The following is a 22,058-nucleotide window of genomic DNA, read 5'->3' on the forward strand; positions in this document are numbered from 1 at the left end:
ACTGCTCCAATTTCGTTGATTTCAGTGGCCCGACTTAGTACGACAAGCATCTGCGACAGCAGCAGTTCCCTGCAGTTGTTTCTGTGTTGCTTCCTTGAAGCAAGCGCATTAGTAGGCAAGTACGATGATCGTTTCTAGCGACACTGTAGCATCGGCTGCATTAGACACTCATATTTTAGCGTTCACCCATCACAAGTGAGCCCGCGAAAGCAATGCATAGTTGGACTGGTGAGTCAAGTCAACTATTACTACAGTAGTACGAGCGCTCTTCACTAAAGAATCGATTGTCGTAAGAGCGACAATCGATGGACAAGATTTGTCTTTTTTGCTGTGAACTCTTCCTAGAACGAGCTCTGCTTTTCACATCCAGGTGGATGCACGACTCGCGACAAACGTTGGAACCCACAGCGACTTTCGCGTTCACGCATTTTTTGTTCTTGTTCAGCTTCGGATGCGGCTGCAGTGGTCCCTGCTCAGTGAAGGTTTAGATTGCTTTCTTGACCATTCTTCTTTCGTGTGTTACCGTCTCAAGAATGCCATGACCTGTGCCTTTTCTCGAAATAGCCTTCCGTTTTCATTTTTTTTAAATACCGTAATCCTTATGTGCTTACCGACATGCATCTGCATGATTTGCTACATGTATTTGTCTTCAAACATTGACCAGCAGTAATTGCAACGGTAGCTGCTATAATAACCAAATATTGTATTACGCGTTTACCATCGTCGCCGCCATCGCTACATCAGTCATCATCAGACGAAAGATCGCATTCATCCTCATCTACCATGGTGAACTCCACCAAGAACGCCACTTGTAGCGCTGCCGGCTGGGCGCACATACTTCAGACTTGCTAGGCGGAGGTCAGCACACAATAGCTCTAGTTGTTTATGCTCCTTACGCCACTGATATATCAACGTTCACTTCTGCTCCCTTGCGTGGCCTGTCAACTTCGGGAAATACTTGTCCAGCGCGGCGTCCACTTTGTTGTTAGCGAGAAACTGAACATCTCCAGCTTCTCATTCTTCGTGAAGGAGTCCAGAGCATGCATCGACGATTTTCGTCCGGCGCCACTCACGCGGCTGCGTCCTGGCGGCTTCCGCTTCATGCCGTCGGCTACATAAGAAGCAGCAACTGTATGATTAACTCTCGAATTTGATTGGCTCCTTAGATTTGTCAGTAAAAAGAATCAGTCAGCAAGCACATAAGAAATACGGTAAATATTTAATATTTACCGCTCCAATGTTTATTTAAAAAAAATAAACAAGGGAACGTCAAGGTTGGATTAACATAACTGATCGCTCAACGTTGTGTCCTGTTCTCAACTTTCAAAGGACTAGTCATTCAAAATCTCGAGAAACACTGTGTGCAGGCCTGTTATCTTCGCTGCTGACAAAGTTCCTCCAAGACTGATCTGGGGACAAAATGCCGATCCACGATGAAGTGAGACACCACGACATGAAACAAAGTTTATTGGCGCTTCGATCTATTCTCTAACACTCAGCTGAAATTGCATACAATCTGTGATCATCAGCTACCTACGTCTTCCTGCTTTGCAGGTAACCATTTCTCTCCGCGTGATCACCGTAAAGCACAAAGTTTGTCGCCACCCACACAACCAGCATAGCGAATAATTGCGACATCGAGCGCATGGGTGCAAGTGAAATATTTGTGGTGATGGTTGCGTTGGTAGCGCTTGTCTCGCCTCCCGATGACGATGACGATAACGATGAAGAGGATAGATTTCCTGTTAGGACATACCTCACGGAATTCATGCGGTAGAAGCTCTCGACGAAGCAGTCGTCGGGGCTAACACTCACGTTCATGCCATTCATGACGTACCAGTTGCTGCTATCAGAAGTATCAGCTGAAGCCAGGATTGCTACCCGAGACTTGTCGTCAGAAACCCATACTTTCATGGTACCAAGCGTGAAGTAGTGAACCCCACCGCCCGCAAGATAGACATCGCTGTAGTTGCCCCACGCGGTAGTGCCCGCGATTTCCTTTTCTTTGATGGCGGCTCACGCGGGAATCCTGGCCCTGGGGGCAGCGGGTCTGTGGTTATCAGAGTTGGCGAAGGTGTGGTGGGACAAGCGAAGGCAGTATGTCCTATGCGGCATTGACAACCACAAACAACGTGGCCGAGTATATGGGTCTCCTCGTTGGACTGAAGGAGTGCGACCGTCGGACGTGGACCCCGCTCCATATTGTCGGCGATAGTAACATCATCATCCATCAGCAAGCAACACGAACATCGCCGCGCGCCAAGCATCTACGGCCATTGTATTGGCAGTGTCTGCGTCTCGCAGACAAACTGGGTGTAATGTCATGGCAACATCACCTACGAGTATATAACAAGATGGCGGACGCTCTGGTTAATCTAGCAATGGATTCCAGACAAAGCGTCCAGCAAGGTCTCACCCGCGGGGCAAGCTCCACCTCAAAATGGGACAAGATTTTCAACCATGCTGCCAGCGATGACGGACACTGGCCGGAGCGCAACGATTTAGAATCCCCTCGGGGCTCGCGGCCTCGACACTTTAACATCTAGGGGCAGCTCGGGTTAATAAGCGCCAGAGCACAAGGACGGATGATTAGAGACGTCTGTCGTCAAGGTCATCAGCTGTCGTTAGCTCAAAGATGTTTAAGTGACACTAATGTACCTCAATTCGAAACGAAGATAGACATCGCTGGCGTACATATGTGTACATGAATTGTCGTCGAAGTACTCAAAACAATGAAAAAAAGTGCATTTCCTTCATCATTCCGGTCATTGGGGGGGGGGGGCAAGGAACAATGTTTAGGCTAGGACTCGGAGAGTCAGGTCGAGGGGCGTCGGCGAATCGTGGTGTAGACCCGAGAGATGGATTGCAGAGGTCAGCCCTGGGAGTGGTGTGGCGGGTTTTCGAGCGCGACCGCGGCGGAGGATAACCAAGCGGGCCGCAGATTGAACTTGATCGTTGTGCCGCCAAAGAACTTGAATTATTGTTCCCTACTATCCTGCCTAGCGTTGGGAAAACCTACCCGCCCGAGGACTGCATGCTACAGCCCTGTGTGTTGGGTAGGAAACCAAGACACCTAAATACACAAACACAGTCGCTCGGCAAGGATGAGATACGATCCCGGTCGAAGCACGGACGCTCTATCTTCACGTTCTGGGACGACCTCCACTCAGCGGAAAATGATGAAGTTCGACGCAATATCCGCACGTTTGTCATAGTGACTACACCCAGATTCGTAAGAAGAGTAAGAGTATGAAAAAATGTTTTTGTACTAAGGTGAGGTACTAGATGCGTAACATCATGAAATGGACATCACGAACTGCACGGTAAGAAATTCGCGGTAGCCATAGTTCGTCGCCGATCTATTTGGTTGATTGAATTGAGTCGTCCAAACGTGAATGCAGGAGCAACCTTACATCAGCCTCGTTTAAACATTGGCAGGGTTGATCACGCTCCACTGCTGGTTCGGGTTGTTCGGCGAGCATCCGTACAGCTGCACCTTGTTGTTTTGGGCTGGGTCCGTGTCGAGGCAGAAGCCGCGGTGCTTCACGTGCTTCAGTTTTCCGGTCGCACTCTCGAACGTCCACTTCTGGTTGGCCTCGTTGTCCATGCACCGGTAGACGTGGACAATGCCACCGTCCCAACCCTGGAACGCGTCCAGGCAGCGGTCGCTGCTCTTGGAGCGCACCTGCTGAGTGGCCGAGTCGAAGAACCAGGCCTGCTGCTCCTGCACGAGCCAGTCGCTGGACTTGATCGACGTGGACACGTTACCGCCGTTCTCGGACAAAAGACGCTTCGAACCAACGTTACGAATGGCGCGAGGGTCCATTTGGTGGATGGTCAGGTGCTGGAAGTTACTCTTGAGCGTGCCGTTCACGTAGAACACACCGAAGTCGTTCTCGATTTCCGAGCGGAAGTCCGTGTCGAAAGCAAAGTACCAGTAGAAGTCGAAGTTGCGCGAGCGAGCCACGTGGAACAAATCCGAGAAGTACTTGGCTTGGGTGGCGGGGAAGCCACGCTTTGCTTGGGGTGCGAGCCGCCCGAGCTCCACCCCGTCTCGGATAACACAAACTTCTTGCCCTTCTTGGCAGCGAGTACACGCACGTCATTGAGGTCGTGCAAAGTGTTAGCGACGCTCTCGCTCACGTCGTCGCCAAACTCGAAAGAGGAGTAGCCCACGGAGACGTAGTCCACCGCATCTACAAGCTGGGGGTTATTCGTATAGACGTCGTTGGTATCAGCAAGGGAGACCGGGGTGTTCTTACCGCGGCTACGGACGTAGTCGCGGATTTCCTTCACGTAGCTGACGGCCGTGTCGGCATCAAAAGTTCCGTACATGTAGATGCCAACGTCGAAGCCGACTACATTGTCGTCGTACAGTCCTGAGTCAATGAGCCCAGCCAGCTTGGTCTTCTCCTTCTCCAGTGTGGAGTGGTTGAGCGTCGTCCAGATGCCAAGATCAACTTTAAGACCCGCCTTCTTGGCAGCCGGGAGGATGATCTCAGCCTGGTTGCAATCGATCAGAGAGTAGATGACGGCCTTGAGCGCGTGCAAATCCTTTTGCATCTTGGACGCTGACTTGCACTTGGTGCTGTCGGGGTCCCAGTCCGGACCCGCGCGGGGGATATAGACGACTCCAGGGAACTTGACGTTGAGAGCCTCGGCGACATTGGAGAGCAAAGCACCACGAAGGTGATGAGTGCGATGAAGAAGGGTCGCATTACGCGTGGCAGGTCTGCAGTTGTTGAGGCGCTTGCCGGGTCGTGTGTGACGAACCAGGGAAAATTGAAAGTGAGCAATGGAAACAACGAATGGCAGGAAGTGTGCTTCAAGAACGCCTTCCGAGGACTGCTTGCCAACGATAGGGACACATGTATTCAGGGTAGTTCCTCTGCTGCCTACCAAATTGCCTTGCCGTGCCTATGTATACGGTATGCATGATGATGGAACGCTATACATGTACTACGAGTGGCACGACGATGAAATGAGAATAAACATACATGTATTAATCATATTAATGCGTATATTGTAGTTTACTGGGCTTAACCCGAAGCCCAACTCCCTTCTCATTACACGCCCCCGGTGCATGAGTATACACGAGTTGCCGCGTCCACACCTAGGTCAACGGTTCAACGCCGACTGCCAACAAGTGCGAGGCTTACGACGACCAGACGGCTGACGGCCGACCCTTCAACGACACGGCGGGCCTCGGGAATAGGGACGGCGGGGAGGGAGCTACATAGACACCTGGGCCCCGGCAAGCCACAGGCGGCTCCCACCGGATATGCAAATCGGGCGAGGTGACGCCCCGTCACGGCTGATGGTGCTCGGAGGCGTCGTCCTCTCACGGCCAAGGTGCGTTCTGGAGTGCACCTCGTGCCCCCGTGGTCTCTCTCCACGGTCCCGGCCACCCTACTTGGTACGTCGCCCTCATGTGCACTGTCCGCCACTTTCGCCTACCTTCGTTGTTACTCCAGGCGTTGGCCGACTACCCTCGAGTCGCAGAACCACACGCGGGAACCTGTGCTTCGGCGCAACTTCGTGTATTCCTTTAGTCTTGACCCACCACTAGCCAGTGATAAATCGCAACTGAGGGTCGAACGGCCAGACCGCCGCTCGTTGCCCCCACTTAGCCTACTCCCCCGTCGCCTAGCTACCCTAAGCTATCACACGGCGCCTTCCTACTCCTACTTGGACCTCTCCCTCTTCGCTCTCATCTCCGTGCTCGTGGCCTCCTGGCCTCACGTCGTGGGCTCACACGTCGCCCCTCCGCTCTCCGATACTTACCGCTTCTCACTGCTCACGCGTCGCTCCTCCCGGCGATCTTCTGCGGCTGCCGATCTTCAACTGCGACCTGCTCCCGTCGCTAGTACCCGTAGTCAGCTGGCTCGCCCCGACCACCGACCGTTCGCTGTCGTACAACTTCGTCCCCGACTTCACGCTGTGCACCACCCCGGTCACCGCGTCAAGTCGATCTCGACACACGTTCCGTCCAGCCGCTCCTGCACACGTCCGGCAGCCCAGTGACAGGGCTCCCTACTACACGTCATCCCCGGCATCAAGATCGTCCTCGATCTTGTGGGCATCGTCGAGCGCCTCGAACTCCTCGGCCGACAGCCAGCGCCGGCCCATCGGCCCTCCACGTCGTACGCCGTACTGCACTTCGTGCTCCAGTACGTATCTGCCTGCCCGATTCCGCACTCGTCGCCGCGCCCTCTCGATGATGAACCCTGCTGTTGGTACTTGCAGTAGCTCCGGCATCGGAGCGGGCTGTCGCGGCCGTCCTCGGCCTTGCAGCATTCCCACTGCAGCTCCTTGATGTCCGCCTCGACCATCACCAGTGACAGCGGCTGTTCCATCGTCAGTCCCGCCGCCGCGTTGAGGTCTAGGTGCCGCTCGCGCAGGCTCGTTTCCGTCTCCGTCTTCGTTTTCGGCATTGCGACCACCGTGAATCCGACGATCACGGTTTGTACTAGTCTCCGCCGCGACTGCGGCTTCCTGCTCATCACGCATAACTTGCCTGTGCGATGCGCGCGCTTCGCGCGCGGCGTCAACTGCTTCACGTCGTTGTCGCTGCAGCGCCGACTGCTCTTTGTCATTGCTCGTCTTCTGCCGCCGCCGCTTCTTCGAGAGTGATGCCGGTGCCTCACTTGCTGCTCCTTGCGTTCTCCCTGACGGAGGTGATTGCTGACTGCCACCTCTTATTGCTATTCCTGGCGGTCTCACCACCACCGGCCTCTCCGCCGTCGCTGTCTTCTCCGCTGCTGCCGGCCCCATGCCTTCTTGTCGGCGGGTCGCCGTCGGTTCTGATCCACTGGACCGGTGGTTCCGTTCTCCGTTCTCCGTCCTGCTGTCCGTCGGCTGGATTTCATGCCGGAGATCACTGTCGCCTCCCTCGTTGGTGTTGGCGTCCGCCTCTGCCTCTTCCGACTCGCTGTTCCCCTCTGACTGCAATTCCTGAAGTATGCTTTCCGCGACGGACCCGAGCGAACCACTTGGGCAGTGGCTCGACACGAGAAAGCTGCAGTGCACGATCAGCCGTTCACCATTGTCCTCACGGGCCACTTCCCAGTTGTCGTAGCCAGCGTCCTGAACGATCTTAGCAGGCCCCACCCACTGGTGGGCTAGCTTAGTGATGCCCTTGCCTCGTGGTGGCCTCAGTACCCAGACGAAGTCTCCCACGCCGAATCGCGTGGTCTCGCGCACCCTCTTGTTGTAATACTTCTCTCTGCGCAACTGGTCCTTTGCGAGCGCCGCTCGCGCTACCTCCGAAGCTCGTGTCAGGTGGTCAACCAGCGCCTTGTACTGTTCGGCGAAGGCACCGGTCCTCGCCGCCCGGTTTGTCTTCGTCCGCAGTAGTTCGTTTGGCGCGCATAGCTTGCGCCCCATCATTAGCTCGTTTGGGCTGAAGCCTGTGCTCGTGTGCCTCGCCCCGTTGTATGCGTATGCCGCGCATGGCAGCCAGTGGTCCCAGTCGTCCTGCGCCGCCGACACGTATATGGACACCATGTCCTTCCACGTGCGGTGAAATCTTTCGACTAAGCCCAGCAGCGCTGGTCGATACGGCACTGGCGTGAGTTGCTTGGTCTGCAACTCATTCACCAGCGCCTCCACGATTTGTCCGTTCAGCTCTGGCGCGCCGTCCATCGCTATCTCCCGCATCGGTCCATACACGAAGACCAACTTCTCGACCATGAACCTGGCCACGTCCTTCGCCGTGTGCGCTGGCGTCGCTGCCACGACGGCGTACCGCGTCGCGTAGTCGACGGCCGCAATGACATACCGATTGCCCTGGGGCGTAACGGGCAGCGGACCCGCTACGTCTAGTGCCCACCGATCTCCTGGTTCACCCACACCTTGGCTCCGCAGCGGGGGTATCACTTCCTTCGCTTTCGCTTTGCGCGAGCCGCAGTCACGACAAGACTGCACCCAACGTCGTACGTGAACCCTCATGTCGGGCCACCAGTAGCTAGTCGCGATTCTCGCGAGTGTCTGCGGCGTACGCAGATGACATGTGTATACCGAGTCATGGTTCTCACGCAGCACAGTAGCCCACAGAGCCGTGGGCAGCACTGCTCGGTTGCTGCCGTCGGCGTCCTTGATGCACACCACGCCGTCAACTTCCACAATCAGCCTCGCGCCGTACTTGCCCTTCTTCTTCAGATTCTGCACTGTCCTGTCGCGGCCTTGCTCTTCACGCAGCACTGCGTCCGTCAGCTGGCCGTCACTCCCAACTGTAATGCTCTGACTGCCGCGGCGGCTGTTGCCGTTCTGCTGTCCATCACCAGCGGCTTGCTGCTCCACTGCTACTCGTAGACTCTCGCCCCCAGGTGGCTGCCTCGCTCCGTGACGTTTTCCTCCGCCACGTCCTTGCTCTTCTGCCTCGTTGGTCGCTCTCACAGCAGCCACGACACCGGTTGGCGCTCGCGACAGTGCGTCAGCGACTACGTTGTCGTTGCCCGGCCTGTATTCTATCCCGAAGTCGTATTCTTGAAGTTGCAGTGCCCACCTATGTAGCTTCGGGCTCAACGTCGTCGATGTCATCAACCACTTCAGCGCAGAGTGGTCCGTGACCAAATGGAACCTCCGCCCGTACAAATACGGCCTGAACAACTTCACAGCCCAGATTACGGCCGCGCATTCCAGCTCAGAGATGCCATACCTGGCCACTGTCTCCGAGTTCACCTTCGAAGCGTATGCTATGGGCTGCTCCCCCTTGCCTTGGTCCTGCGTCAGAGTCGCTCCGAGCCCTACAGCCGATGCGTCGGTGATGAGTCTGAAAGGTCTCGAGAAGTCGGGGTAGGCCAAGATCGGCCGCTTGCTCAACTCCTCCTTCAGGTCGTCAAAGGCGGTCTGCTGCGACACGCCCCACCTCCAGACTACTCCTTTGCGTAGTAGTTTCGTCATAGGAGCCGCCCTGCTGGCGAACTCCGGTACAAAGCGTCTGTAGTAGCCAGCCATGGCCACGAATCGTCTCACTGCGTCTGTGTCTTGAGGCGTGGGGAAGTTCGTCATACTGCTGACGTTGCTCTCCACTGGCCTCACGCCATCGGCGTCGAGTTCATGGCCGAGGTACTCCAACCTCTCGGCCGCAAACGTACACTTCGTTGCTTTCAGTGACAGTCCCGCCCGTGCTAACCGCTCGAGCACCGCGGCCAGCTCGACCACGTGCTGGGCCACGTCGCCCTTGGTGAAGATGATGACGTCGTCCAGGTACACAAGACATGTCTGCCATGTGAGACCTCGGAGGACGGCGTCCATCATCCTCTGAAACGTTCCAGGCGCGTTTGCGAGCCCGAAGGGCATTCGCACGAATCGAAGAGTCCCCGTCGGGTCACGAACCCGGTCTTGTCGCGATCCTTCTTCGCGACGGGTACCTGCCAGTACCCTGAGTGCAAGTCCAGCGTAGTAAACCTCCTGGCACCGTGCAGGTGGTCCAGAGTATCGTCTATCCTCGGCAAAGGATAGACGTCCTTCTTCGTGATCTCGTTCAGCTGACGGTAGTCTATGCAGAAGCGCACGGACCCGTCCTTCTTCTTCACCAGGACCACTGGGAAGCCCCACGCCCCGTGGCCCTCCTCGATCACACCGCCGCGCAGCATCTCGTCCACGTTGTCGTCGATGACCTGCTGTTCTTCATGTGCGTGCCGCCTAGCACGAACTTTGATCGGCGCTTCGGCACCGGTGAGGATCTCGTGCTCCACGCCGAGCGTCGTTGCTGGAGGACAGCCTTCTCTCGGCTCCAGTAGCTTGGGGTAGGTGCGCAGTAATTGCAATAACAGCTCACGATCCTCCTTACTCATGTCTCCCATGTTTAGGTCCTCCTCGTTGCTCAATGGTCTGGTGTCGTCCTGCAGTCCGGCCAGCCACTGACGTACTCGCGCACGGTCCAGCTCTCCTTCGTCGGCAAGTACCGTGATTTCGTCGCTGCTGGGAGTCCACGTCTCCAACTTCTCCCTCGACGGCAGCTTGACGCTTCTCCCGTACAAGTTCATCACTGGTACGACGATTCGACCACCGCGAGCCGTCGTCAGCGTCGGTCCCAGCAGTATGTGCGATTCTCCATGAGCCTTCGGTGTGAACAAGCCCTCAGTGCCGTCGGGGGCTGCCACCGCCAACTCGATGTTCTGGCAGGTCGCCGTGCGCACTCGTGCGCGTCGCACTACTCGTACCTTCGCCGGCCGTGCCTGACGCTGGCCGATCATGCACCAGAATGGCACCACCTTCCGCACGTCGTCCGCATACCACTTCATCTCGCAGGAGACAAAGTCGATCTTGACTCCTTGCTGTAGCATCCAATCTTCTCCGACGAGGAACTCCGAGGTCGCACCCTTCACCACCAGTGCATCGACGACCATGCTCTGGTCGTACTGAGTACGGAACCGAAAGCGCCATACGCCCAGCACCTTCGAGACCGCCCCAGTGAAGCCCTCGACGTAGTCCACGGGTGGCAGCGTCGGCAGGCGCTCGCCAAGTGACCGCCAATCCTCACCCGCCACGCTGAACTGGGCCCCCGTGTCCAGTTTGATCTCTCTCTGCTCTCCCATCACTGCCACGCTCGCCGTCGGCAATGAGTCAACAACTGGGGCTCGTACGGCACGCAGTCGCCCAACCCACATTGGCCGCGGCTCGCCGTCCATCTTCGTGACATTCGTGTGTGCATACACGTTGCCGCTGGTGTACGCGTAGCGCTTCCGTTGCCCGCAAAGCTTCGATGCCGTCAACACCTTCGTCACGCGGGGCTGCTCGAACCCCGCCGCCATTGCCGCCTCGTAGTCCATTGTTCCCGCTTCTTGGCGGCTTCCGCGCCGGTGAAGCGCGTCGAGCGCGTAGTACGTACCCTCGAGGTGCTCTGCCTCCTCGATCAGTGCCCGCAGGTGGCGATTCGCCTTGGCACGTGCTTTGCGCACGAGTTTCTCGTATCTCCGTCGGGTTCTGGAACGCTGCAGAGACGTCGCCTCCGCCAACGACTTGCCGTCGCCGACGGTGAGCGGCATCTTCTCGTCCAGCACCGTCTTGGCTTCCGCGTCGGCGTCTTCCTCAGCTGCGTCGACGCTGGCCGCACAGCGTTGTCGTTCGGCACGACGCTCTCGTCGAGCCCGCACGTGTACCGCTCGATTTGAGTGCCTGGGCGCCCATCCGGACGCTGCGGACTCTGCTGCCAGTCCTCGCTGTTGGTCGCGCGCCTGCACGAGTAGCACCTTAGCCTTGGGCTGGTCCCGGGCCCGTAGCTCTCGTTCCAGCACCACTCGAGCAGGTAGCGCGTCTCCGTCGTCACCTTCCTCACGCAATGTGGACGCTACTACCCGCGTCTGCTGCGTGTTGCCGCCCTCTCCAGGAGTCGCGGAGGCCCTCTCGTCTTCGTACAGCTTGTACACCGCCTGCAGCTGTGCAGTCACTGCTGCGTCAAGTTCCTGCTTGCTCGGGACACCCTTCAGCTGGTCTGCGCCATCCCCAGTCGATACCACCGCTGCCGTCGTGCTTGGGACCGTGGACTTGCCTCGCGTCGCGGTAGCGCTCACCAGAGCCTCCGTTGCTGCGTTGCTGCGTGGCGTACGCTCGTGGGGCGTCTCGCCATCCCCAGCGTAGACCACGACGCGGCGCTCACTGCCACTTGTCGCCCGCGCTAGTGCCCGGCCGTGCTCTTCTCTAACTCTGTGGGCTGTCCCACGTTGCCGCCCTCGGACGCCAGCATCGCGAACCCTTCCTCGCGTGTGCGGGGCCCCTCGTCCTCGTGGTCTTCCCGGATCAGGTCCTGCGAGCAGTAAGGCCGGGGACCTTACGCTCGCGGGCCGTTTCCCGTCGTCGGTCCGTTGTCTTTTCCGCCGTCTTGCCTTGCGTCTGCGTCCCTAGCGGCCAGGTCAGACCGCTTCAGGTCGCATTCCCGCGCGTAGTGTCCGCTCCGCCCACAGTAGAAACAGTCGACGCCCGGCCTGTGAACGGTCGGCGTGCTTCCTCCTGGCGCCCGCTGCGCTTGGACGCGCTCCTGGTATCGGTCCAGGTTGCGTAGCCGACCCTCACGCGTCCCTAGCGTGGGATTGGTCGCGCTTCTCGCTCCTGCCGAGTCGCCGTAGTTAGCTTCCACCTTCAAGGCCTTCGCTGGCCGTCTTCCATGCTGGTCGCCGCTTTGCCGTTTTCCGCGTGCCCCAGACTGGTCACCGCCAGCCGTTTGAAAATTCCAACCTTCACCCAGAGGAGCTTGCCTACCAGTAGGTACCAGTGAAAATCCCGGTGGAATTGCCTTCCACCATTCAGTTGAACTGGCTCCTCCCGTCGATACCGGTCTGCCTTCGGTATCGTACCGGGGTGGGTTCTGTGTCGCCCCCCACATGGGGCCGTACCCAGTTGCTACATTCGTCAAGTTGCCCCGAAGTCCCGATTGCTCCTGGCTGCTCATCGCTCCGGTCGTCGCCAAGGGCCCGCGCCCTCGCTGGGTCTCCCGGTCGTCCCAGCGCGTCATCGCGGCCTCAAGTCCGACGCCGTACCCTTCTCCGTATTCGCCGACGTGTGGGACCGCCAGCCGCACAGCCTCGTCAAGTGTCTGCGGCCGGTGTCCTCGCACGTGCGTCGCGCCTTCGACGCTGTTCATTCCCTTGAGGAACGCGTTCACAAGCCAGCTCTCGCCGACGTCGCCACGCTCCCCGATCTCTCTCAAGGACTGCGCGTACTCCACGAGGCGCTCGCCTCGCATCTGTCGTCTTGCGTTCAAGCGGTCAACCACCTCCGGGGTCGTGCGTTGGGTCAGGTACTTAGCCCTCAGCATGCCCGCCAAGGTGTTGATGTTCTCCTCGCTGGGTGGCACGGACTCCATGACGGTGGCAAACCACCGCTTCGCCTCTCCGTCAAGGTGTGACGCCACTTCGTGATAGAGCTGCCCGTCGCTCCACTCTACGCCCATCGTCGAAGCCTGCCGACGGACCTCAGCGCGGACCGTTTTCAGCCACATCGTGACCGGCATGCCGTCGTCCAGCCCTTTGAACTTGGTGAGCTTCAGTGCTCTGGCTTTCTCGCGCACGATCACCTGGCGTGGTGGGGTCTGGTCGTCCGCCCAGGATCCCCAGTACCTCGTCGTTGGTGGCATGCCCGTGGCCAGTGATACGCGCCCAGGGTCTTCACCTCCCTGGTCGCCACCGCCACCCGCCGTCAAGTTGCTCATCGTCGTGTTGGTTGCTGCGCTCGGGCTCGTCGCCATGCCCATGGTAGCCGCAGTACTCGCGGTCTCTGCCGCGCTCGACGTTACCGCCGTCCTCGAGGTCGCCGCCGTACTCGAGGTCGTCGTCGTGCTCGGGTCTGTCGCCGCACGCCGCATTGCGCCAGCGCTGCTTCCCGGTATTCCAGCTCCAGCCGGCGCCCCGCCAGCCGTCGCGCTGCCGCCGCCAGGGTTCGAGCCTCCCGACCCGGCGTTCGTTGGCGTGTCTCCCGTTGTCGGTCGGATCATCTCCGTCTCGACCAGTACCGTTCCTCCGTCTTCCGTTTCCAGCGTCGCTGATGCCGTCAGCTGCGGCTGCCGTTGCTTTGCCGCCTCGCGAGCCGCTGTTTCCGCTCGTTCTTGCGACGCAGCTCGTCGCTCAGCTCGTTGATCACGTTGCGTGGTCATGTCCGTTCGTTAGCTCCTCTATAAGCACAAATAAACCCCTCGGTTAGCTTTCTCGTTTTCACTCTTATCTTTTCTCACTCGATTCCAGAGTCCGTTGCCCGCTGACGCTAAGCCCGCTAAGGTCCTCAGTCACGACCTAGCCCGGAAAGCGCCTGTCATGACCACCATGTAGTTTACTGGGCTTAACCCGAAGCCCAACTCCCTTCTCATTACACGCCCCCCGGTGCATGAGTATACACGAGTTGCCGCGTCCACACCTAGGTCAACGGTTCAACGCCGACTGCCAACAAGTGCGAGGCTTACGACGACCAGACGGCTGACGGCCGACCCTTCAACGACACGGCGGGCCTCGGGAATAGGGACGGCGGGGAGGGAGCTACATAGACACCTGGGCCCCGGCAAGCCACAGGCGGCTCCCACCGGATATGCAAATCGGGCGAGGTGACGCCCCGTCACGGCTGATGGTGCTCGGAGGCGTCGTCCTCTCACGGCCAAGGTGCGTTCTGGAGTGCACCTCGTGCCCCCGTGGTCTCTCTCCACGGTCCCGGCCACCCTACTTGGTACGTCGCCCTCATGTGCACTGTCCGCCACTTTCGCCTACCTTCGTTGTTACTCCAGGCGTTGGCCGACTACCCTCGAGTCGCAGAACCACACGCGGGAACCTGTGCTTCGGCGCAACTTCGTGTATTCCTTTAGTCTTGACCCACCACTAGCCAGTGATAAATCGCAACTGAGGGTCGAACGGCCAGACCGCCGCTCGTTGCCCCCACTTAGCCTACTCCCCCGTCGCCTAGCTACCCTAAGCTATCACACGGCGCCTTCCTACTCCTACTTGGACCTCTCCCTCTTCGCTCTCATCTCCGTGCTCGTGGCCTCCTGGCCTCACGTCGTGGGCTCACACGTCGCCCCTCCGCTCTCCGATACTTACCGCTTCTCACTGCTCACGCGTCGCTCCTCCCGGCGATCTTCTGCGGCTGCCGATCTTCAACTGCGACCTGCTCCCGTCGCTAGTACCCGTAGTCAGCTGGCTCGCCCCGACCACCGACCGTTCGCTGTCGTACAACTTCGTCCCCGACTTCACGCTGTGCACCACCCCGGTCACCGCGTCAAGTCGATCTCGACACACGTTCCGTCCAGCCGCTCCTGCACACGTCCGGCAGCCCAGTGACAGGGCTCCCTACTACACGTATATATTAATTTAATATATACGTAGGATTACATACAAACGTATGATTGTTTATTCTCATTTCATCGTCGTGCCGCGGGTGTAGCCTCTAGCTCTTCGTTTGAACTTTGTGTCGACCGGTATCCAGAATCAAATCCTGAGAACGGAATTTGGTACACACGTATCGCCGAACATCTACAGTATACGCGTCAATTGAACTGAAATGCCGTTTTATTCTGCTATGTCTAGAGTGTGTTCAACGATGCTATACCTTTGATTGCCTCGTACACCATCGAGTCTGCGACTTTTGCACCGAGCTGGCTGGAGCGCGAAAATCGTTTGATGTCTGGTGGCAATTCCGCGGAATGCATACGATGGATTTTGGTGCAAATGTACCGACAAACCACGCGGTCGATACCATCGTCGCATCTTTCGGTTCGTACCAAAAGTCTACCAACCATTATATCGTGTCAGGGACTCAACAATGAACGAGATTGAAGAGAAAAATATACACACACTTACGCTCCGACGGTGCTGCGCGTCACGGCAGTAGTCTTCTTGAGGGGGTACAACGCGTCTTCGTCCACGCAATCCCAAAGCAAAACGCTGTCTATGCCACTCGCCCGACCGTAAGAAAAATCTCGACTTTCAAGGAAAACCTGTTCCCCTGATGTTCCGCTCTTGAAGCGATGCTCGCTCACATCGTAACGGATTTTGAATTTTGTCGACAACAGCTCCATTTGCTGGACCGAAGAGCCCATCAGCGAGTAGCTCGGCCAAATAACACCACAGTTCACGATGGCGCTTCTGGCAGCTTGAAATATTTCGCAAGTGTTTGCTGTGTCAAGTGCATATACCGCAACCGAAGTGATGCCAAACCCCGATGAGCCCAGATTCAGGGCCTCCCATGAAAAGCTCGGAGTAGTGAACGGGCGAGTGCTCTTCGTCTCGCGGAGAAGGATCTCCTTGGCTAGATCCAATTTGGCGTCTGTACAAACCACATCGAAATACCGAGTGCGCGCTTGAAGATCGTTCGGGAGGTCCGTCACCGTATGAAGGAAGCTGCGCATGTTTAAATCAGCGCGGTATGGCATTGTGGCTGGAATCACCGACTTACAGCTCCGCACAAGCCCGTTGTGCCGGTAGATTTCCTGTCGAAGCTTGTCGTTTATGACTTCGGCTACCTTAAGCTTGTGGAGCTCCGCCTTTGCTGCTTCTTTCCAAGTCGATATGAAAAATCCAGAACAAACACCCTCGTGTTTGTCCAGCAGAGACTCGAGATACTCGCTTAGGTAGCGTTGTTCTTCGCGTAGCATATCCATCTCAATCTGAATGATACGAAATAGCATATCCGGATAGCTGTGTTAGGAGAAGTACTCCCTCCCGCCACGCAGCATTTCAAGTTTCAAACCTTTTGACATTGACGTCGCCGACGAGCGCTTGTGGCTTGCTGCACTCTTTGTCTGGCTTTGCTTTCGGCAGTTCGACCTCGTTTCACCGGCAACGTCGGCAGCTCGATATCATCTTCTTCCGACAGGAGCAGCTCCGACAGTAAATCCACGTCCTGAAATCCCGCAAAGTCGTTGGACACGTGTTGCGCTGCGCTGGACGAGTTTGCACTACCGCCATCAATCGCTACAAGTGCCGAGCATTCTGGCGAAACTCATCGGTGCTACAGTTAGTGCTGGGAAGTTGCAGCCGCTTGGTTATAGTCCCTCTCCCTACCTGTGTCGAGAGCCCGGTTAGCACTTTCGAGGTTCGGTGGCACAGACATCGCAGACTACCAAGCTCCTACTATCTCCTCTCCCTCGCTGACAAAACTCGTCTGAGGTCGGCCGCCAGAGTTGGGGTCACGTATTGATTCGTTGGAATTGGTCATCGCGTATAATTCTTGCATCCTAGCGGATGTATATTATTAATAGTTACGACACAGCATCGGGGTCAAGCACTCGTTATTCCATCTTGCTTCGATCTGATCTCGAGCGTTCATATGAACACACGTATCCATTGTTGATGCTGCCGTTCAAAAATTTTGCACTCCGTGTAGTTTTAATTTAGCAGCGATAAGACTTCGAGGTGGGCGTTGGCGAGTTTCCATCCGCCCGCTCACTACTCATTTCGCATCCAGTGCAGCCACCAAGTATTGTTGCGTTCCTACCCATGCGATTCCTCGTAGTAGCTTGTTCAATCCTGTTGGGATTAACTAGTAGCAAGTCCTCGGTCGTTGATTGCACCGATGTCGGTTCCAATTCCGCCTCCCTTGACGCTGGCTATTCCGGTTCTGTCGGCGATAATCGCGTGAGCGTTTACACAGGTTACGATTGCGGTTGAGTGCTCGAACGCATCTACGGTGGTGATTCAAGAAGGAGGGTGTGACGACTGGAATATTTTCCGATGCACCCCATTCGTGGTTGGGGCAGGGACAACTTGCTATGGTCAAGGAACCTGCAGTGACAGCCGAGATGCGTACTTGCAGTCGACGTTTGGCGACGTTGGGCTTTTTGTGATCGAATACTACGAGGACATCAACTGCAGCAAGTTGCTTCGTAGCGACGTGTATCTCGCTGACTCTGGGTGCCACTACTTCACGCTTGGGGTGATGCAGATCTGGACGTCTGAGGACAAGGCAATGGCGGCGCTGACAGTCAACTCGGCTTGTGACAAGATCGACTGGTCGGTCTTTATGGAGCTCAATGTGAGCGTCAACACTGGAGAGTGCCTCCCGAAAAGCGACTACCTCCCGAGGCTGTGAAGTATGTACTGGTGGGGGAACCCGTCTACTTCAATCCATTCGCTGCAAAACTGGCCACTGACACGAACAAGTCGACAACCGGAACGACAACTACAACTGCAACGACAACGACAACGACAACGACAACTCCGGCAACAACCGGGAACACTGACACCTCTGCGGCACCTTCACTTTCCGCGATGAAGGCGTTGGTGACCCTGCTCCTGGTGTCGATATCTATTGCTGCAACAAATTGAAGGGGGGAAATATGCTAACGAGGAGATAGTCAACACGGTATCTCTATTGAGGAAAAACTACTTAAATCCAGTTAACTCATGTTTAGCTGTAACTTGTCTGCAAAACAGATTAAAGAGTTGAAGGTGTGCCATGACAAACCCCTGGTAGCAGTCTCTGAAGTCGTGAAATCGTCAGGCTACTTCGGCGAAGTAGTACTTCGCCTTGCATTTGCAACTTCGGCACTCCATGTATTACTATATGGTAGCTAGCCACTCTAATTCACCTTTTCTTCTCAAAATCTTCTATTCATGTTTTCTGAAGATTCTAGGCTCTACTTCACGGCACCTCGACGTCACAGTTCACGCGACACATCGGCGGTCAGGTGTCAACTCATTCTACAGACTAAAACGCATCTAGAGCTTCCGCGATTGCTGCTGCGTCTGCTCGGCCGAGGTTGAGCTACTGGTCGTTGTGGTCTGCTGCTGCGTTTGGTCAACGGACGTTGAGCTTCCGGTCGACGAAACCTGCTGCAGCTCTTGGCCGCCGGAGTTGCTCGTCGTCGTTGTGGTGACGGTCGACGAGCTGCCGCTGCTGGACGGGAACAGAATCTGCTTGAGCTTCTCGTCGCGCAGCACGGCGCGTAGCGACCACATGTTGTCGCCGGTCTCGTCCTCGTAGATGCGCCAGCTCCAGTAGGTCCAGCCCCCTCCGGCCTGGTTCACCACGTCCGTCTCCGCCTGCGCGAACTCGTAGAACAGGTCCTGGTCGTTCTCGAACTTGCCGTTGGTGGCGAAGCACCACTCGCCGATGAAGAGGCGGTTGTGGCCCGAGACCGAGTTCCACGTGCTCACGCTGTTCTGGAAGTTGACTTTGACGCTCGTGTTCACCAGCTCCTCGTCCGACACGTCGTCGTAGCCCCACACGAAGTACGGGTGCCACTCGACCCACACGTTCGTGTAGGCCGGGGCCAGCATGAAGTCCGTGAGCACACTGGGCGACTGCTGCGACAGCAGTGGCGCCACGGTTAGCACGCACTCGCTGCCCGTAGCTCGGATGGCCGCGTACGCGCGCTCGTAGTAGTCGTACAGCACGTCGGTGGACGTGTCGCCGTTGGGCTCGTTCAGCAGGCCGAAGCCCAGGAACGCGTCCTCGTCCTTGTAGCGCTCGGCCAGGAACGACACCATCGAGATGGTGTTGTTGACGTTCTCGGCGTAGGACCCCCAGAACTCGGAGCCGTAGACGGTGGGGGACGAGTTGTCCGCCCCGTTCTGCGACCCTTTGACCGCGTGGACGCTCAGCAGCACGGCGACGTTGTACTTCTTGGCCCAGTCCGTGACCAGCGCGTCCAGGTATTTCAGCGTGCCGTTCGTGTAGACCTTCCACTCGGCCTTGCCGGACGGGTCGTTGTGGTCGAAGCCCACGATCCAGAAGCCGATGGGCACGCGCACCGTGTTGATGCCGACCGCGGCGATGTCGGCGATGTCGCTCTCGTTGATGAAGGTCGAGTGGTGGTACTCGAGGTGCGAGCGGATGGCGTCCGGGTCGCTGGCCTGCGCGATGGCCGTGTACTCGCCCTGCGAGGCGTTGGCGGCGCCCGTCCAGATGTCGGCGGTGGACGTCATCCAGTACTCGGCCACGAGCCACGAGCCGAGGTTCACGCCCTTGCTGCTGGTGTCGCCGTTGCGGATGCTGTACGCCACGTGCGTGGAGGAGTCGGAGCTGGACGTCGAGGCGGACGCTGCTGCGACCGTGGCCGACTCGGAGGACGCCGAGGTGTCCGATCCTTGAGCTTGCACCGTGGCCACGACCTGCTGCACGCTGTCGCTGCCCGAGGACAAGTCGAAGGTCGTGGCCGAAGTGGTGGTCATTGCCACGGCCGCTGCGGCCAGCAGAGCGGAGAGCGATCGCGGCATGGGGAAGTGTCGGGAGGTGGCGAATTGCAGAGTGGCGGACTGGCCGAGCGGCGTTTGCCTGAGCGGGGGCGACCGGCGCAGGCTCCCGCGGCATCATTCTGGTCCTCATCGGCGTCAGCGCCAGCTGCAGCCACTCGCCACGGGCGAAACTTGCTAGCCGTCGTCTCGTCGCCCCATACATGTACATGAGGTGGTCTGTGCATCGACCATCACGTGTCATGCTGCAGATGGCGCGTCGGAAAAGCGCGGCGCCCGAAATCAGGACCGCAGCGCTGCGTTCACTGCTTGCTCGCCTCGTGTCGGTCCGATCAGGCCCGAGCGCTCTACAGCGATCAACTGATGCGGATCGGAAGGAGTCTGTGGCCAGCTCCCGGCGACAGCAGCTTAGTGGTTGGCGAGGGCTCTACGCCTTAGACTCATGCGTCAGAGCAAATCTAGCGCGATCTCTATTCGCGTTTGTTTGATGTCACTTGTGAGTCATTACTCGTGACTTAGCCTACATGTACCACGGCACTATCACCCCACGCACACCGAAAAACATAAACTGCAACTATAGTTGCAGTGGTAAGGAATTGTATCTGTCGCCGATCAGCTCTGGGTCGCGTTGGGGAAGAAGATGCTCTTGAGGCGGTCGTCGCGCAATACGCTGCGCAGCGACCAGGCGTTGAAGCCGCTCTCGTCGCCGTAGAGCCGCCAGCTCCAGAAGGTGAAGCCGGCGCCGGCCTGGTACAGAACGTCCACCATGGCCTGGCAGAACTCGTAGTAGCCCTCCTGGTCGCCTCCGAACTTGCCGGCCGTGGCGAAGCTCCACTCGCCGATGAAGAGGCGGTTGTGGTTCTCGCGCGCGTTCCACGAGCTCACGCTGTTCTGGAAGTTGACCTTGACGGCTGTGTTGGTCAGGTCGTAGTCGCTAGTGTCCTCGTAGCCCCACACGAAGTACGGGTGCCACTCGACCCACACGTTGGTGTACGTGGGCGCCTGCATGAAGTCCGTCATGACGTCGGGCGACTGCTTGTACAGCAGCGGCGCCACGCTCAGTACGCAGTCGTTGCCGGTAGCCCGGATGGCCGCGTACGCCTTCTCGTAGTACGCGTAGAGCTTGTCCTCATCCGTGGACGCGTTGGGCTCGTTCAGCAGGCCGATGCCCAGGAACGCGTCCTCGTCCTTGTATCGATCGGCCAGGAAGGTCGCCATCGAGATGGTGTTGGCCACGTTCTCGTCGTACGCGCTCCAGTGCGAACTGCCCGGGTCGCACGGGGACGAGTGGTCGGCGCCGTTCTGGGAGCCCTTGGCGGCATGGAGGCTGAAGAGTACCGCGATGTTGTGCTTCTTGGCCCAGTCCGTGACCAGGACATCCAGGTACTTCAGCGTGCCGTTCGAGTACTGCGTCCACGCAGCTTGGCCGCTCGGGTCGTCGTGGTCGAAGCCAACGATCCAGTAGCCTACGGGCACACGAACCGTGTTGAGCCCGGCGGCGGCGATGTCGGCGATATCGCTTTCCGTGATGAAGGTGCTGTGGTGGTAGTCCAGGTGGGATCGGATCGCATCGGGGTCCGCCGCCTTGGTGATGGCGGTGTACTCGCCCTTGCCGGCGTCGTCGTCGCTCACGCCCTGCCAAAAATCCGCGGCCGAGGTCATCCAGTGCTCGGCGACAAGCCAACTGCCCAAGTTCACGCCGACGCTGGTCACGTCTCCGTTGCGGATGCTGTGCTGGATGTGGGTTGTCTGAGTCGTCGACGATCCGGATTGAGCTGGAGCCGAGCCCGAGGTGCTCTGCTGCTGTTGCTGGGTGGTACCGTTCTGACCTTGATCCGAGTCGCCGGACGATGTCAGCTGCGTAACCGTGCTGCCATCGCCAAGCGCCGACCCGGTGGAGTTCACTTGCGCCGTGGAAGTCGTGGAGCTCTGCGAGGAAGTGTCGTACTGCGAGACGTCGTCCGTAGCTCCGACTTGAGCCACGCTGTTGTAGCCGCTTCCGAGTGTGTTGAAGTCCATAGCGACCGCCGGGTTCACCGCCAATGCGGCCACCGCGGCAGTCAGGCAGGAGAGTCGACGGAGCATGGCGGAGTGGATCGGACGGGGTGCGCTCGAGCGGGCAATTTGAATTGTGAGGGGCTGCAGGACTTCGCTGTCCGAACGCGTCGAGCCAACTTCGACTTGAGGCGCTGTCGGATTAATCGCAGAGCGCGCGGTGGTATCGGCTTCGAGGCGGTGCTGGCTCTGGAACCACAGCAAGCTATTCGAGCCTCACCCTCCACATGGTTGTCTTCTCGCCAGAGTCCTTTCACTAGTTTTTCGTTGTCCGAAGATGAGGGCGTCGACTCGAGAGCAGATGGCGGCCGAATGAGACGGCAGCTGTAGCTGGCTGCCCGGATCCTTCCGGTCGGCGCGGATCAAATTGCTCCGTGAAGAGTGTCT

The 22,058-nt window shown here is 58.0% G+C and overlaps 4 protein-coding genes across 4 annotated transcripts; 1 reads left to right on the top strand and 3 right to left on the bottom strand.

Annotated features, from left to right (window-relative positions):
* Positions 1-15,004: 15,004 nt before the first annotated feature.
* Positions 15,005-16,533, bottom strand: IUM83_06108 (THO complex subunit 5 B; the record flags this gene model as incomplete). Its single annotated transcript, XM_067930289.1, has 5 exons — positions 15,005-15,209; positions 15,282-15,336; positions 15,877-16,087; positions 16,171-16,412; positions 16,485-16,533. 5 exons carry the CDS (start codon positions 16,531-16,533, stop codon positions 15,005-15,007), a joined length of 762 nt encoding a protein of 253 aa, XP_067782764.1.
* Positions 16,534-18,140: 1,607 nt separating this feature from the next.
* On the bottom strand, positions 18,141-19,640 carry IUM83_06109 (Glucan 1,3-beta-glucosidase; the record flags this gene model as incomplete). Its single annotated transcript, XM_067930290.1, has 1 exon — positions 18,141-19,640. The coding sequence occupies one exon, from the start codon at positions 19,638-19,640 to the stop codon at positions 18,141-18,143; it is 1,500 nt and encodes a 499-aa protein (XP_067782763.1).
* IUM83_06110 (uncharacterized protein) lies at positions 19,285-19,515 on the top strand (the record flags this gene model as incomplete). The annotated part of the gene is made up of 1 exon (XM_067930291.1): positions 19,285-19,515. The coding sequence occupies one exon, from the start codon at positions 19,285-19,287 to the stop codon at positions 19,513-19,515; it is 231 nt and encodes a 76-aa protein (XP_067782640.1).
* A 588-nt stretch (positions 19,641-20,228) lies between the features above and the next one.
* On the bottom strand, positions 20,229-21,701 carry IUM83_06111 (Glucan 1,3-beta-glucosidase; the record flags this gene model as incomplete). The annotated part of the gene is made up of 1 exon (XM_067930292.1): positions 20,229-21,701. The coding sequence occupies one exon, from the start codon at positions 21,699-21,701 to the stop codon at positions 20,229-20,231; it is 1,473 nt and encodes a 490-aa protein (XP_067782865.1).
* Positions 21,702-22,058: the final 357 nt, after the last annotated feature.

Source organism: Phytophthora cinnamomi (assembly GCF_018691715.1).
Source record: "Phytophthora cinnamomi strain GKB4 chromosome Unknown Contig104, whole genome shotgun sequence".
NCBI classification, from domain to species: Eukaryota; Oomycota; class Peronosporomycetes; order Peronosporales; family Peronosporaceae; genus Phytophthora; species Phytophthora cinnamomi.